General features: G+C 36.3%; 1 protein-coding gene across 1 annotated transcript in view; it reads right to left on the reverse strand.

The window, feature by feature from the left end:
• Positions 1 to 17,917, reverse strand: part of LOC117332351 (phosphatidylinositol 4-kinase alpha-like) — a gene marked incomplete in the record, with an annotated part of 90,553 nt that overhangs the window by 47,555 nt on the left and 25,081 nt on the right. Inside the window, 12 exon segments of the mRNA XM_033891237.1 lie at positions 2,874 to 3,083; positions 3,475 to 3,558; positions 5,030 to 5,111; positions 5,796 to 5,920; positions 6,177 to 6,247; positions 7,681 to 7,763; positions 8,820 to 8,953; positions 9,222 to 9,352; positions 11,691 to 11,799; positions 12,038 to 12,088; positions 15,082 to 15,241; positions 17,380 to 17,483. Coding sequence (XP_033747128.1) covers positions 2,874 to 3,083; positions 3,475 to 3,558; positions 5,030 to 5,111; positions 5,796 to 5,920; positions 6,177 to 6,247; positions 7,681 to 7,763; positions 8,820 to 8,953; positions 9,222 to 9,352; positions 11,691 to 11,799; positions 12,038 to 12,088; positions 15,082 to 15,241; positions 17,380 to 17,483 — 1,344 coding nt within the window.

The following is a 17,917-nucleotide window of genomic DNA, read 5'->3' on the forward strand; positions in this document are numbered from 1 at the left end:
ACGGTCCAGAGTAGCTGTCTATAAATACACATTGTATATATATAACATTAATAGGGTTATAAGCTAGAGCTGTCTGTAGTCACACAGTTGGGGCGACGGTCCAGAGTAGCTGTCTATAAATACACATTGTATATATATAACATTAATAGAGCTGTCTGTAGTCACACAGTTGGGGCGACGGTCCAGAGTAGCTGTCTATAAATACACATTGTAGAACATTACTAGAGCTGTCTGTAGTCACACAGTTGGGGCGACGGTCCAGAGTAGCTGTCTATAAATACACATTGTATATATATAACATTAATAGGGTTATAAGCTAGAGCTGTCTGTAGTCACACAGTTGGGGCGACGGTCCAGAGTAGCTGTCTATAAATACACATTGTAGAACATTAATAGAGCTGTCTGTAGTCACACAGTTGGGGCGACGGTCCAGAGTAGCTGTCTATAAATACACATTGTAGAACATTAATAGAGCTGTCTGTAGTCACACAGTTGGGGCGACGGTCCAGAGTAGCTGTCTATAAATACACATTGTATATATATAACATTAATAGGGTTATAAGCTAGAGCTGTCTGTAGTCACACAGTTGGGGCGACGGTCCAGAGTAGCTGTCTATAAATACACATTGTAGAACATTAATAGAGCTGTCTGTAGTCACACAGTTGGGGCGACGATCCAGAGTAGCTGTCTATAAATACACATTGTAGAACATTAATAGAGCTGTCTGTAGTCACACAGTTGGGGCGACGGTCCAGAGTAGCTGTCTATAAATACACATTGTATATATATAACATTAATAGGGTTATAAGCTAGAGCTGTCTGTAGTCACACAGTTGGGGCGACGGTCCAGAGTAGCTGTCTATAAATACACATTGTAGAACATTAATAGAGCTGTCTGTAGTCACACAGTTGGGGCGACGGTCCAGAGTAGCTGTCTATAAATACACATTGTACAACATTAATAGAGCTGTCTGTAGTCACACAGTTGGGGCGACGGTCCAGAGTAGCTGTCTATAAATACACATTGTATATATATAACATTAATAGGGTTATAAGCTAGAGCTGTCTGTAGTCACACAGTTGGGGCGACGGTCCAGAGTAGCTGTCTATAAATACACATTGTACAACATTAATAGAGCTGTCTGTAGTCACACAGTTGGGGCGACGGTCCAGAGTAGCTGTCTATAAATACACATTGTATATATATAACATTAATAGAGCTGTCTGTAGTCACACAGTTGGGGCGACGATCCAGAGTAGCTGTCTATAAATACACATTGTATATATATAACATTAATAGAGCTGTCTGTAGTCACACAGTTGGGGCGACGATCCAGAGTAGCTGTCTATAAATACACATTGTATATATATAACATTAATAGAGCTGTCTGTAGTCACACAGTTGGGGCGACGGTCCAGAGTAGCTGTCTATAAATACACATTGTATATATATAACATTAATAGGGTTATAAGCTAGAGCTGTCTGTAGTCACACAGTTGGGGCGACGGTCCAGAGTAGCTGTCTATAAATACACATTGTACAACATTAATAGAGCTGTCTGTAGTCACACAGTTGGGGCGACGGTCCAGAGTAGCTGTCTATAAATACACATTGTATATATATAACATTAATAGAGCTGTCTGTAGTCACACAGTTGGGGCGACGGTCCAGAGTAGCTGTCTATAAATACACATTGTACAACATTAATAGAGCTGTCTGTAGTCACACAGTTGGGGCGACGGTCCAGAGTAGCTGTCTATAAATACACATTGTAGAACATTAATAGAGCTGTCTGTAGTCACACAGTTGGGGCGACGGTCCAGAGTAGCTGTCTATAAATACACATTGTATATATATAACATTAATAGAGCTGTCTGTAGTCACACAGTTGGGGCGACGATCCAGAGTAGCTGTCTATAAATACACATTGTACAACATTAATAGAGCTGTCTGTAGTCACACAGTTGGGGCGACGGTCCAGAGTAGCTGTCTATAAATACACATTGTAGAACATTAATAGAGCTGTCTGTAGTCACACAGTTGGGGCGACGGTCCAGAGTAGCTGTCTATAAATACACATTGTACAACATTAATAGAGCTGTCTGTAGTCACACAGTTGGGGCGACGGTCCAGAGTAGCTGTCTATAAATACACATTGTACAACATTAATAGAGCTGTCTGTAGTCACACAGTTGGGGCGACGGTCCAGAGTAGCTGTCTATAAATACACATTGTATATATATAACATTAATAGGGTTATAAGCTAGAGCTGTCTGTAGTCACACAGTTGGGGCGACGGTCCAGAGTAGCTGTCTATAAATACACATTGTACAACATTAATAGGGTTTTAAGGAAACCATAGTTGAACTTCCAACAATTTCTTGATAAGGAGTATATATGAGATTATACCAGTAAATGATCTTGAAAAATCCAGTAGGTAACAAGTGAGAACATTGGCAGTTTTCATCAATGATCGACATACCATATTTAGTTCTGAAGTTTGAAGAAGGAGTTTTTTTAAAACCACATTTTGGTTTACCGTTTTAAAATCAAAGGTCCTGTAAAATGTTTACCGTTTTGAAATCAAAGGTCCAGTAAAATTTAACAAAGGGCTTAATTATTATGAATAACAGTAGTCTGATTTCAAATAATTCACAATTTCAAAAGATGTCTAGCATGACCTTTTAGCTGTTAACCTTGACCTATGTCTGCCAACATCTAGTCAGGAATCCTTGGAATAGATAGATCAAAGTATATTCTTATAATTATCAGTCACCAGACTAGAATGTGGTTTCTCTTTTGATTCATTTTCATTCTAAACTCCATATTTAATCTGCATCTAGCAGCAATAACTGCAGCAGTGATATTTACCCCAAGGGGAGCAGCTGATTTGTTGTAGCCAGCGTAGTTCAGGACGCTCTCAGTAGCCAGCGCGAGTCCACTGTGTGTAAATAAACCCTGGGATGTGTTCTCCATCTTCAGGAGATACTCGATCATGTGTGACCGTGTCGTGTTGGGAGCCCACTTCATAGACTCCTGTAGGATTGACTGGCAGCGCAAGGCGAAGTCCTTTACCAGTGTCTGTAGGTAACGAATCAGCTCATTAGTACAGGTTGTCTGTGAAATTCACTGATACTTCTGATCATTAAAGAGAGCATACAGCTGGTGTTGGGTATATCAGAAACCTTTTGTCACCAGTGTATCAGTGCTGTTTTAAGATCTACATTCAATTTGATCAATACAGTATAAAAGTGTTAATGTTGTAAAGAATCCTTCCTCTTTCCAAATGATCATTTTTAACTATGCCATGCTGAATGATCTAGTTAACTATGACATGCTGAATGATCTAGTTAACTATGACATGCTGAATGATCTAGTTAACTATGACATGCTGAATGATCTAGTTAACTATGACATGCTGAATGATCTAGGAGATATATCATGGAAAACCTTTAGAATAACAATTACTCACCTCCCTGTCTGTCAAGTTGTCTGGGACCCTCAGATGGAACGGTGAGTTAGGGACCTGGAACTCTGGAGCGTCCTGGTTAGGGTCCTGTAACGGCAGAGTTAATACCTCAAACACGTCTGTATAGTACACACCAGGGTATGTCACCAGTTATTGTGTAGTCCAGTATATTTTTAATTTAGACACTTAATTCATAAGGATGACATGAGAATACCAGTATACACAACCTGCTGTCAGGAACACAGTAAAACACCCCGTAAAATCTGGTGTTTTTAATGATCATCTGTATACTACAGTACGAGTCGGGTGCTACGGTTCTATTTCACCCTCATGGTTGCGAGTGTCACGTGAGTGTAGGGGATAAAGTACGCCCCATGTTTAAACTCGGATGTTTCCACCGGCCACCACCAGCCAGTGCCTGGTGAGTGTAGGGGATTAAGATCGTAGAAAAAGGTTTGAAGACACCCAGCTGGGGACGTGGTCGTGGTCAGAGTTTTGCGACTTTACACCTTAACCTGTTCTGATTGTTTCACCATGTAACAATTCAATTGCAGTCTCCTCTCGATTTTGAGAAAACTTTAAAACAGTATAGCCATAGATTGGCTAAATGAATTCATAGGTAAATTTTCATTAATTCGCCATGACCTAGATTCCTGTTATTATTTTAACAGACGACAATTATCATAAATATGAATTTAAATTATGCATTAATGCATCAAGTAAAACAGTGCAACACACTAGTTGTCATCATATGGTATTTTGAGATCTTTAAATGTTATAGGGTTTTGTTTTCTCAGTGTCGATATTTCATTTCCTGGTAAACATTTGTGCTACTCATCTAGCTAGAATTTAATTAAATATTTGGAGTGTAGATGTACTGTACATTTACAATACGATAAACTTAAGACACTAACACATCACACTTAAGCGCATCAATAGCAAATTAATTTACTACATAAAATGTGTCCTTGTTTTTCACACCACTGGTTTGGTATACTGTAAGTACAGAATGTAAGCGCAGCTACAGTACATGTACCGTACAACAATGCAGGTTCCAAGAGGTATCGCACGCTGTCAATGAACAGGTGACCACTCCATTTGTGAGCTGGTGTTTCAACCGAGATGCAACCGACTGAGTGATTGGAAGGGATTAGACCTCGCCACGGTGCCGGTGATTGGGGACCATACCACCTGACATACTGTACGTACTGAAGCTAGTTTACTAGATTATGTTGTGATCCCTACTATATAACCCCCCTGGTACTTGTATTTTACCTCTGTATAGTGAACTCATATCTCATCAATACCTCCTTGGCTAGACAACATACTATCTCCATCATAGCCCCCCCCCCCCCCCCCCCCCCCCCCCAACACATATCTGATCTATACCTCCTAGACAACATACCATCTCCATCATAGCCCCCCCCCCCCCCCCCCCCCAAACACATATCTAATCTGTACCTCCTAGACAACATACTATCTCCATCATAGCCCCCCCCCCCCCCCCCCCCCCCCAAACACATATCTAAATCTAATCTATACCTCCTAGACAACATACCATCTCCAGTGCCTTTGATAACAGTTGTAAGATATCCAACATACTCTTCAGCATTGTACCACTCCAAAACAGGTGGGGAAACCTACATAACAAAAATATCAGTATCTTAGATTGTAAAATAGAATTCTATACACTGTAATACAGAATTCTATACACTATTACAGTATTCTATACATTGTAATACAGAATTATATACATTGTAATACAGAATTCTATACATTGTAATACAGAATTCTATACATTGTAATACAGAATTCTATATATTGTAATTCATAATTCTATACGTTGTAATACAGAATTCTGTAAATTGTAATTCATAATTCTATACATTGTAATTCAGAATTCTATACGTTGTAATACAGAATTCTATACATTGTAATACAGAATTCTATACATTGTAATTCAGAATTCTATACGTTGTAATTCAGAATTCTATACATTGTAATACAGAATTTTACATACTTACACACAACAACAGGTGATAGATGTCAGCGTCTTACATTGTAATACATTTAATATTCACTCTGACGCTGTGATTGGCTAGATTTGAAGTTGTGATAATGCTGGACCAAACTATGACTAGCACAAGAAGTTATTTTCAACATCATCATGAAAAAAATATCCACAACACAGAGACAAGGGAAAAACACTTTGTTGAGATGAACTGTATATTGGAATCGGACTCTTATAATTAACAATTACAGTGAGTGTACATAACGTTGAAGACTTGTGTATATGCTGAAAGATTTGACTAAATTGTATTTACCTATCGATGAGGCCGGCCAGGTATTTGTCAGCCACCCTCCTGATACGGCGATGGATGTGGTTGAACTTTACCATGAGGAACTGGGCGTGATGTTCTAGCTCCTCCCCCCTGGCCACAGTTTTAGGCTGCGGAACATACACACAACCAATGATGATTTTATCATTAAACTTAGACTATATCAGTTTTAGGCTGCGGAATATACACACAACCAATATTGAGTTTATCATTACACTCAGACGGTAGGATATATATCAGTTTTAGGCTGCGGAACACACACAACCAATAACGATTAAACTGGATTTTAACATTAAACTTAGATAGTAAGATAAGTTTTAGAAAACTTAAGACAAATCAGAGTTGATGATAAGATATAATACATACCCGCTCCTCAAGTGTATCCAGTAGTTTATCAAACACCTTGTCTGATACTGCCACGATACACTGCCACATACCTACAGGGAGGAAATCCTTATTAACAAGTAGTAGTCTTACACCACAGCAATCAAACCTCAGTCTAGTTATACTAATTAACCCACATACCTACAGGGAGTAAATATACCACAGTCAAACCTCAGTCTAGTTATACTAATTAACCCACGTACCTTCAGGGAGTAAATATACCACAGTCAAACCTCAGTCTAGTTATACTAATTTTATACCACAGTCAAACCTCAGTCTAGTTATACTAATTAACCCACGTACTACAGGGAGGAAATATACCACAGTCAAACCTCAGTCTAGTTATACTAATTAACCCACGTACTACAGGGAGTAAATATACCACAGTCAAACCTCAGTCTAGTTATACTAATTAACCCACGTACTACAGGGAGTAAATATACCACAGTCAAACCTCAGTCTAGTTATACTAATTAACCCACATACCTACAGGGAGTAAATATACCACAGTCAAACCTCAATCTAGTTATACTAATTAACCCACGTACTACAGGGAGTAAATATACCACAGTCAAACCTCAATCTAGTTATACTAATTTTATACCACAGTCAAACCTCAGTCTAGTTATACTAATTAACCCACGTACTACAGGGAGAAAATATACCACAGTCAAACCTCAGTCTAGTTATACTAATTAACCCACGTACTACAGGGAGTAAATATACCACAGTCAAACCTCAGTCTAGTTATACTAATTAACCGATATCGATGTACTACAGGGAGTAAATATACCACAGTCAAACCTCAGTCTAGTTATACTAATTAACCCACATACCTACAGGGAGTAAATATACCACAGTCAAACCTCAGTCTAGTTATACTAATTAACCCATGTACTACAGGGAGTAAATATACCACAGTCAAACCTCAGTCTAGTTATACTAATTAACCCACGTACTACAGGGAGTAAATATACCACAGTCAAACCTCAGTCTAGTTATACTAATTAACCCACATACCTAAAGGGAGTAAATATACCACAGTCAAACCTCAGTCTAGTTATACTAATTAACCCACATACCTACAGGGAGTATATCATATCTATATCAGTACTTTATAAATATGGTTTCAAATAGATATCGTTACTCTCAGAACTATAACCTCAATAAAGCCAGGTCCAATACTACAGTAACTTATGGGGGAATGCCTCAGCTAGAAGCAGTAATACAATGAAAGTCTAAAGACCAAAGTGATGAACTATGATGTTGTGTTTATCCATAAAGACCAAAGTGATGAACTATGATATTGTGTTTATCCATAAAGACCAAAGTGATGAACTATGATATTGTGTTTATCCATAAAGACCAAAGTGATGAACTATGATATTGTGTTTATCCATAAAGACCAAAGTGATGAACTATGATATTGTGTTTATCCATAAAGACCAAAGTGATGAACTATGATATTGTGTTTATCCATTTTTACCTGCTTTGTCTTTGAAGATTGTATTATCTTCCAGGTATCTAAATATTCCGTGGAAAGCTGACAGATAGTCTGAGTTCTGTACTCTGTAAAGGAAGGAAGTAGTATATTAAACCATGTAGAGTAGAAACATGAAACAACAGTTATAAGGTAGAACATTTTAGACTGTCCGATAACAAATGAAAGTTCAATTAGCTTAATGATAAAAGTTGAATACTGAGCTGTGTAAACCGTGGTGTGTGATAAAAACACAACGATACTCTAGGACTTTTCTCTGTATTATAAGGAACCTATGTATTATAACACTTCATGAATACTGAGCTGTGTAAACCGTGGAGGAGAATATCTATACACTATCTATATTTTCTGTCGTATAATTTAAAGCATCTGAAAAGTACATAGCGTAGACTTATTTTTGACAAACCAAAACTACATATCTATATTGATCTGATATTTAAAAGGACCTATTGGATTTTTTTAAATAATGAAAACAATTTAACTGATATTTTTCTTTTCTTGATTTTAGGTAAAATATTTGGGAGTCTTTTCCTTAATAGGGATATTTGTAGTCTTCCCCTTAATAGGGATATTTGTAGCCTTCCCCTTAATAGGGATATTTGTAGTCTTCCCCTTAATAGGGATATTTGTAGCCTTCCCCTTAATAGGGATATTTGTAGCCTTCTCCTTAATAGGGATATTTGTAGTCTTCCCCTTAATAGGGATATTTGTAGCCTTCCCCTTAACAGGGATATTTGTAGCCTTCCCCTTAATAGGGATATTTGTAGCCTTCCCCTTAACAGGGATATTTGTAGCCTTCCCCTTAATAGGGATATTTGTAGCCTTCCCCTTAATAGGGATATTTGTAGTCTTCCCCTTAATAGGGATATTTGTAGTCTTCCCCTTAATAGGGATATTTGTAGTCTTCCCCTTAATAGGGATATTTGTAGCCTTCCCCTTAATAGGGATATTTGTAGTCTTCCCCTTAATAGGGATATTTGTAGTCTTCTCACAGATTTAAACATCACATTGATAATGTTTATCTGCATGTTATCATTGTCAAAAAAATCAATTGCCTGTTTCAAACAAACAGTATAGCCCTAATAGGATAAACCGAAGTTTAAGATTTTTCCAGATTTCCTCACCTGAGAGTCTCGAGTTTGAAGACAGACATGAGGTATGTACACTGTGCAAAGGAGAGTTTCTGTATCAGAGGGTACGCCTCAGGGTTGTTGTCCAGAGAATTACAGATGCTTGTCCTTATTTCATTTAATTCAGCCTACGAAACAAATGTGAAGCTCAACATACAATACAAATGGTTAATGCTGACAACAAATAAAACAAATCTCTTTAGTCAATTAAACTTAAATGCAAAGAAATACTTTATTATGATAATTCACTATTGCAAATCGGTTACACTGAGAAGAAAAAGAAAATTCACAGGACGTGTACTGTTAGAATAAAATCTATACAACTCTAATGTGTATTTAAACAACAAAGCACAAAATATATTGTGTTCTTTAGATAAACTGCTGAGCTTTACCTACCGGAGCCACTGTGTCATTCCGGAGAGCAACGTTGTATTGTAGTTCTGACCGGAGATGTTCTTTAGAAATTAGGAGAGGAGACTTGGCTGCTATCTCACAGACCCCCTCATACCACTCTGGGGGCCAGAGGGCTGTAACATTCACATTCATTAAGGTCCTAGAATCTGGTGTTATGATCATTCAGGATACTTATTATCTTGATACAGAAAATTATGAGCTTGTGGTTTGGCATCACTGAATTTTAATTTGTTTCATAAATATTCAAAATTTTATTTTAACAAGAGATCCCAGAGGGATCTTGGCGCCCACCATTGAATGATCTTTATAGGTTCCATGTCAGATTGATCTTTTCTCTACTTTTCCCTTCCTCTAAGTCTTACTAATCTGTGTAAATTCAGAAACAGCCCTCTAGTACTTTTCAAACAAGAGGAACCTCTATAAAAAATTTAAGATTTAGCGATAATGGCTGTCTATTGTTTTCGGATTGGTCCCAAAATGCAACACCAGGGACCAAGGGGAACCTACATATGAAATTTGAGAAAGATCCCTTCAGTACCTTCTGTAAAATAGCGATAACTTCAATTGTCAAAATACAAGATGGCTGCCTGTCGGGCAGGTTGTTTTCTGACTGGTCTCAAAATCCAATATGCATAACTAGGCACAGAGGGCAACCTACAAATGAAATTTCAGAAAGATCCCTTCAGCAATTTCTGATAAATAGCGATAACAAACTTCAATTGTCAAAATCCAAGATGGTTGCCTGTCGGCCATGTTGTTTTCCTATTGGTCCCAAGATGCAATATGCAGAACTACAGACCAAGGGGAACTTACAAAAATGTTTGAGAAAGATCCTTTCAGTACTTTCTGAAAAACAGCGATAACAAACTTCAAATGTCAAAATTCAAGATGGCTGCCTGTCGGCCATGTTGTTTTCCGATTTGTCTCAAAATGCAATATGAATAACTAGGCACCCAGGGGAACCTATATATGAAATTTGAGAAAGATCCCTTCAGTACTTTCTGAGAAATAGCGATAACAAACTTCAATTGTCAAAATCCAAGATGGCCGCCTGTTGGCCATGTTGTTTTCCGATAGGTCTCAAAATGCAATATGCATAACTAGGCACCAAGGGGAACCTACATATGAAATTTGAGAAAGATCCCTTCAGTACTTTCTCAGAAATAGCGATAACAAACTTCAATTATCAAAATCCAAGATGGCTGCCTGTCGGCCATGTTGTTTTTCGATAGGTCTCAAAATGCAATATGCACAACTAGGCACCAAGGGGAACCTATATATGAAATTTGAGAAAGATCCCTTCAGTACTTTCTGAGAAATAGCGATAACAAACTTCAATTGTCAAAATCCAAGATGGCCACCTGTTGGCCATGTTGTTTTCCGATAGGTCTCAAAATGCAATATGCATAACTAGGCACCAAGGGGAACCTACATATGAAATTTGAGAAAGATCCCTTCAGTACTTTCTCAGAAATAGCGATAACAAACTTCAATTATCAAAATCCAAGATGGCTGCCTGTCGGCCATGTTGTTTTCCGATTTGTCTCAAAATGCAACATGCATAACTAGGCACCAAGGGGAACCTACATATGAAATTTGAGAAAGATCCCTTCAGTACTTTCTCAGAAATAGCGATAACAAACTTCAATTATCAAAATCCAAGATGGCTGCCTGTCGGCCATGTTGTTTTCTGATTGGTCTCAAAATGCAATATGCATAACTAGGCACCAAGGGGAGCCTACATATGAAATTTGAGAAAGATCCCTTCAGTACTTCTCAGAAATAGCGATAACAAACTTCAATTGTCAAAATCCAAGATGGCTGCCTGTCGGCCATGTTTTTTTCCGATTGGTCTCAAAATGCAATATGCATAACTAGGCACCAAGGGGAACCCACATATGAAATTTGAGAAAGATCCCTTCAGTACTTTCTGAGGATTAGCGATAACAAGAATTGTTTACGGACGGACGGACGGAGGGACGGACGACGGACCACGGACGCAGGGCGATTTGAATAGCCCACCATCATCAGATGGTGGGCTAAAAAGCACTGCCTTAGTTACAATGTCATTCAGTTTCTTCTACCTATTATAATTATACAAAGGCCTGTTCGTTATGCGAACAAACCGGTTCATCAGTTTTTAAATGTAATATTTCAAACATATATATTGAAGGTCCTGCAAATGTTAATACAGGTTTGGGAGTCTTTGTTAAGGTTCGTCTGAAAACAATATAAAATCATGATTCATTTCATAAACGAACAACATCGGTCCAACTGGTCCGTCCGTTTGGACCGCAAAAACGAAAACAGCCCTTCTTAGATATATAACTTTTTGTAAGGGAGCTAATAAATGTATCTACAGTCATACATGTAGATAAATATCCCCTATACCAGTGAAATAACTGTCAACAAGGGGAGATAACCTCAAAGGACAGGAATAACGATGCTTACCCGACTCCTCGACAACAAAACCAAACACAACACAGTACTGCCAGAAATCTCGAAATAACTTCTGGAGGCGGGGCTTAGCGTCGTGAATCACGGGCAGTCTTCTCACCAACTGTAGGTACAAACATCATTATATTGATTATAATGTATTGCCTACGTACATATATACTCTCACAATGAATTGGAATATCATCAATAATAAATCTCACTTTCCATTATGAGAATTTTTGATCATTTCAAATATATAACAGCATTTCATTCTTTCTCTTGATTTGTGATATGATGTGTACTAATGTGTGATAAAGGAACTTATAATGATGGGATTATACATAGCACAACGTAGTACTTACCACAGCTATGACAGGGATCAACACTCCAAGATTGCCAGCACTACTGGACGCCTACAAATTACAGCAATGTAAGTATTACTACAAAATAATCAGCAAAGTATGCTGACAAATGCTACCAGTATCAGGTAAACTATAACATGTTTGAATTCCTCATTAGGTTAAACACTAGTAGACTATTTACCAGATGGAATAATAATAGATATTGTGGAATCTGTTTTATGACGATGATTTTATTACCTACTAAGTCGTTAACACCTGAAGTGTTCATATCGAAGTATTAACATATCTGAAGTTAAGAAGTGCTCTACAATCATAAGGTCAGATATTTCTGAGTAGCAAAAAAAATTAGCTAACATTCATATTGATTGTCACTACCTGAGTGAACTTCAACAATCAACGTTAAATATTTCTGTATATATAATGACAGAGCTACTGTGTTCTCTCTCGATCCAAACATACAAAATATGTATACCACACACCCTTCGACTTTACAGAAAACAAAATGTACGGCTCCGATTAAACAACATGTATACCAATGGACACACCCTTCGACTTTACAGAAAACAAAATGTACGACTCTGATTAAACATTCAACATTTATACCACTGGACAAACCCTTCGACTTTACAGAAAACAAAACATATGGCTGATTAAACATTCAACATGTATACCACTAGACACACCCTTCAACTTTACAGAAAACAAAACGAATGGCTGATTAAACATCAACATGTACACCACTGGACAAACCCTTCGACTTTACAGAAAACAAAACATATGGCTGATTAAACATCAACATGTATACCACACACCCTTCGACTTTACAGCAAACAAAACGTATGGCTGATTAAACATCAACATGTACACCACTGGACAAACCCTTCGACTTTACAGAAAACAAAACGTATGGCTGATTAAACATCAACATGTATAAGATAGTCATCCTGTCAAAGGTTAAGAGTAGTGTCACATATAAGAATCTGTCTCATTTTTATGATAGATAGTGACGGCTGACAGAGAATATCAACAGGACAGTTTTGTATTAGAAAAATAAAAATGTCACCTTAGCGTATAATAACAAGGTTTTTAACCATCCAAGGAGGTTTCCAAGTGACATTTTGACTCAGGAGTTTGGCTCGACACAAGCATGCCAATAAAAAGACACAGGAGTGAAACATGGAATTCAAACTTACAGGGACGCACGAAACATTAGCTTCCTTAGAGACAGGACTGACCATGCCTTAACTCTGAACAGTGTTGGTGGGCTTGTGTGTTTTATTTATACTGATTCCCCTGTAAATATAGCTGTCCTATAGTATACATAGTAGACGTAAATATTATTGTCCCCATTGTAATCTTTGTAATCTTCATGCTTTTTGTCCTTTCTAAATACAGTAACTAATACTTGTAATCTGTATGCTGTCTATCCCTTCTGATTTCTGCAAAATTCCATTGAAATTGGTTCAGAAGTTTCCGCAGAAGAATTTGTCTCAGGTGACCTAATTAATAGCAGGAGGGGTACATATGATTATTTCTGATCTCCTGTACAGGGAATACTTTTTATTACCATATATCTTTACACAGGAGGGGCACATATAATAATTTCTGATCTTCTGTACAGGGAATACTTTTTTATTACCATATCTTCACACTGTACAAGGAATTATGGACAAACTGCCATTTATATTTAGTGTAAACTCTGTGACGTTTCTGATGTTTCTGTTGTTTCTGATGTTGACTTTGCATGCACTGTCAACATATTCTGAGGCTACAGAAACTCATTCTAGGATATCATAATTTCTCTAGTAATATTAAACAAGCAACATGAATGATGTTAGTAAAATTATGAAAAGTCAACAAATCATTCCTGGACGACCAAACCTCAAACTGACTACCACGCATAAAACCACCATTAGCCCCTGGCATTACAATGATGGACACTCCGAGGTATCCTTTTAGATTATCACCAAATCAATTAATATTATCTTTCATCGATTTCATAAACTTAAAAAAGAGCCTTTGTATAATAATAAGGTAATTCTGTTTATAATGAATTTCATGGAATTAGAGGAAATCTTTTGCTATATCCAAGCTTTGAATTTGTTGATAGAAAATAAATAAGGTTGAGCCAAATTTTGAGATTTTATCTAGCTTCATAAAAAGCAGAAATTCTTCAGCACAAAATGGTTTAACTACATTTTTGAGATTTAATACCAAATCAATATTCAAACTTTAAAAGATAAACTACTCTCAAACGATGAATTTATTTAACACTATATATTTGAAATTGAATCAAAATTATTTAAAACTTAATATTTACAATTAGAACAGGAACTTCAAAAGTCAATTCTTGTGGGTTAAAATAAATAAATATTCTAGATGCATTCACTAAACCACCCATGGCAGTCAGTAAAGTTTGAGTTTGGTCGGATTTCACTAAAATCCCCACAAATCATTCTCATACCATAGTAAACATCTCGATTTCTGTTCAAATTAAAATTAAAGAAATGCAAACTGAGAACTCTTGTTAAAAGAAAAGTCTGAATAAAATCCAATCTGTTTAAAAAAGCATGAAACTCCTCGACGATCCACCATACTTACCTCCAATGCTAATAAGTACTTTATTACATCATTCAGCTGATGTTTAAACTAATATTTCCACAAAAGAAGAAATAATAATTCATGAAACTAATAGTAATAAAATATTTAAAACTCTTTGTGAAAATGTAAATAATATATGTGAAGAAAAATATAGATTTATCAGGAGGTTAATAATTCACTTAGTGTGGTAATCTCATTACAAGTTAATACATGTAGCATCATCATAATGCCAAGAATATTAATTATTATTTGAAACCACAAAATTAGTGAAAAAATGAATAATTATTTCTGATATTAAATGAAAAGAGCATTACAGAAGTTGTAGTAATTGTTAAAAAGGTTAGTAGAAAGACTACAAACTAGACAACTAACTATAAAGTGCTCTATAATTGCTACAACAACATGTTATGAGGACATGCTGGTACTTTTTTATCACTCTATACCTTCATGGCACCGGCAGTTTTTTCACTAGCACGTTTGGCAGCCAGACCCATGTTGACGAAGAGTTCCAGCAGGCGGACCAGTAGCTCCTGCTGCTCGCCCTCCCCCTGGATGTTGGACGCGATGTTGGCCAGGGCATTTATCACAGCCAACGACACTTGTCTGAAATGTATATCACAAAACTTTATAGCCAAGGACACTATCAAATGTATTTCACAAAACTTTAAATGTATGGCCAAAGACACTTGTCTGAAATGTATTTCAGGAAACTTAGCCAACGACACCTGTCTGAAATGTATTTTAGGAAACTTAGCCAACGACACTTGTCTGAAATGTATTTTAGGAAACTTAGCCAACGACACTTGTCTGAAATGTATTTCAGGAAACTTTAAATGTTAAGGAAAAGCAACAGACATATACTTATCAAAGGTATCTTTTCTTTTATCAAATTTCTCCCGATGAGAGTTGAACAACTATTTGTGGCATGAATAAACCAATCATTGTATTTCCTAAATAAGAAAATGTGTAAAAAACTGGAATACCCAAGTCTGGCTTAATCAATTCAAAATCTAGAATACCCAAGTCTGGCTTAATCAATTCAAAACAAAATCTAGAATACACAAGTCTGGCTGAATCAATTCAAAATCTAGAATACCAAAGTCTGGCTTAATCAATTCAAAAACTAGAATACCCAAGTCTGGTTAAATCAATTCAAAATCTGTGGACTTATAAAAGACACATACTGGATAATCACTTTCATAATGTATCCAAAACTGAAATCCTGATTTTAAAGAAAACCTGATAAGGTTTAAATAATTTGTCTATTCTCAATACAAACTTTCTGGAAGTACTTAACATTTCAAAAGTTAAATACATTACATACATGTATATGACAATTCCATTTCAATGTTAAACTTCTGGTACAGAAATACATATAACAACTAAGGATTTTCAATTACATTAAAAAGAATATAACATTGATAACAGAACTTTATAATGATAAAAAAAAAGTTCAAAAACTTCTGAAACAACAAACAAACAAATTAAACTGTAAACATAAACATATACCCCCATGACATTTCTCCACAGTAGTGTCTAGTAGGAGAAAAGGAAACTGTTAAACTATCATCTATTAAGGTCAGGAAAAATATTGTAATCCTCCACAGTAGTGTCTAGTAGGAGAAAAGGAAACTGTTAAACTATCATCCATTAAGGTCAGGAAAAATATTGTAATCTCTATATATAATGTACACATTGTAAAAAAAATTATTAAAATGTCAAGGTCACTTATAGGTAGTGTACACAAGGGATTGAAATGAATAAGTGGGGCAAGTAGTATATAAATATGATACGACAGGAAATAGGAAATTTTTTTTATTCTAAAGTAAATCTACATTTCTGGATGGTTCCTAATCATGTTATTTTAAGGAATTTTGTGCCTTTGACTGTGTTTCATTAACTTCAACTTTTTGGACTTCTATTGATGGTAAGTGACCTTCGCCACATTTATTCAAAAATTGTCTTTTTCTATAGTTAATTCTTGGATTGGCAGTGTTTTATATATTTCCATTGTGTTTCCTGATCAACCACATTGCAATGATTTCCTTAGCAACATTCCTGTTATTACTGTCCAACAAATTTGAGTTCCTATCAATTTACTGAGCTCTACATATTGAGTTGGATCATGATTGGATATCAGATATCTTCAATAGATTTTGTTATTCCACCTCAGAGATTCTTTGTTTGTTACCTCGTCCACTACACATTGATGTCACATATACAATCATTTCACTGGTTTATACCATACAAAAACTATTTATTCCTATTGGAATCTCCAATGCAAAAATGAACTGAGTTCCACCTCATAATCACTTGGACCAGCTCAACCAGCACAGCCATTTTTTGCATTTTCATAAGAGATTTCCTTGAAAAAATACAAGTCTAAAAACAGTATTCTACAGGTGAGGGCCATTTTTAATAGATCTATGATGTAGCTCTTATCAGTGATTTAAGAAGAGTACAAGTTACTTCCCTTTGTCCTTCTTGTTGAAGAGTTATACACGAGTGTGATAATTTATGCCGAAAACAGTTCGGAATACTCAGTGATTTAGTGGGTCTTTGTCTATGATTTGAACATTTTTTCTTCAATTAATACAATGTATATCTTTAACTGTAGACATAAATAATTACATAAAAGCATGAATTGTATTATTAAATTTCAAACAAATACTACGAGGAAGGAGAAAGTGTCTATATTTATATAAACTTGTACTGGACCGATAGAAGTAAATTTTACATACCTGTAACCTTTAACCTTCTCGTCAACATCACCCTTGGTGTAGGGGGAGCTACTTTCAATACTAATCTGAGTGAACATGGACATGACTTCCTGGTAAATGCTCGACTGAAAATACAAAACAGTTCATTATCATATCACATGATCACATCAACACAGCTCATAACCATATCACATGATCACATCAGAGCTCATTATCATATCACATGATCACGTCAACACAGCTCATAACCATATCACATGATCACATCAACACAGCTCATTACCATATCACATGATCACATCAGAGCTCATTATCATATCACATGATCACGTCAACACAGCTCATTACCATATCACATGATCACATCAACACAGCTCATTACCATATCACATGATCACATCAACACAGCTCATTACCATATCACATGATCACATCAACACAGCTCATTATCATATCACATGATCACATCAACACTGCTCATTACCATATCACATGATCACATCAACACTGCTCATTACCATATCACATGATCACATCAACACAGCTCATAACCATATCA

The sequence above is a fragment of the Pecten maximus genome, chromosome 8 (assembly GCF_902652985.1).
Source record: "Pecten maximus chromosome 8, xPecMax1.1, whole genome shotgun sequence".
NCBI classification, from domain to species: domain Eukaryota; kingdom Metazoa; phylum Mollusca; class Bivalvia; order Pectinida; family Pectinidae; genus Pecten; species Pecten maximus.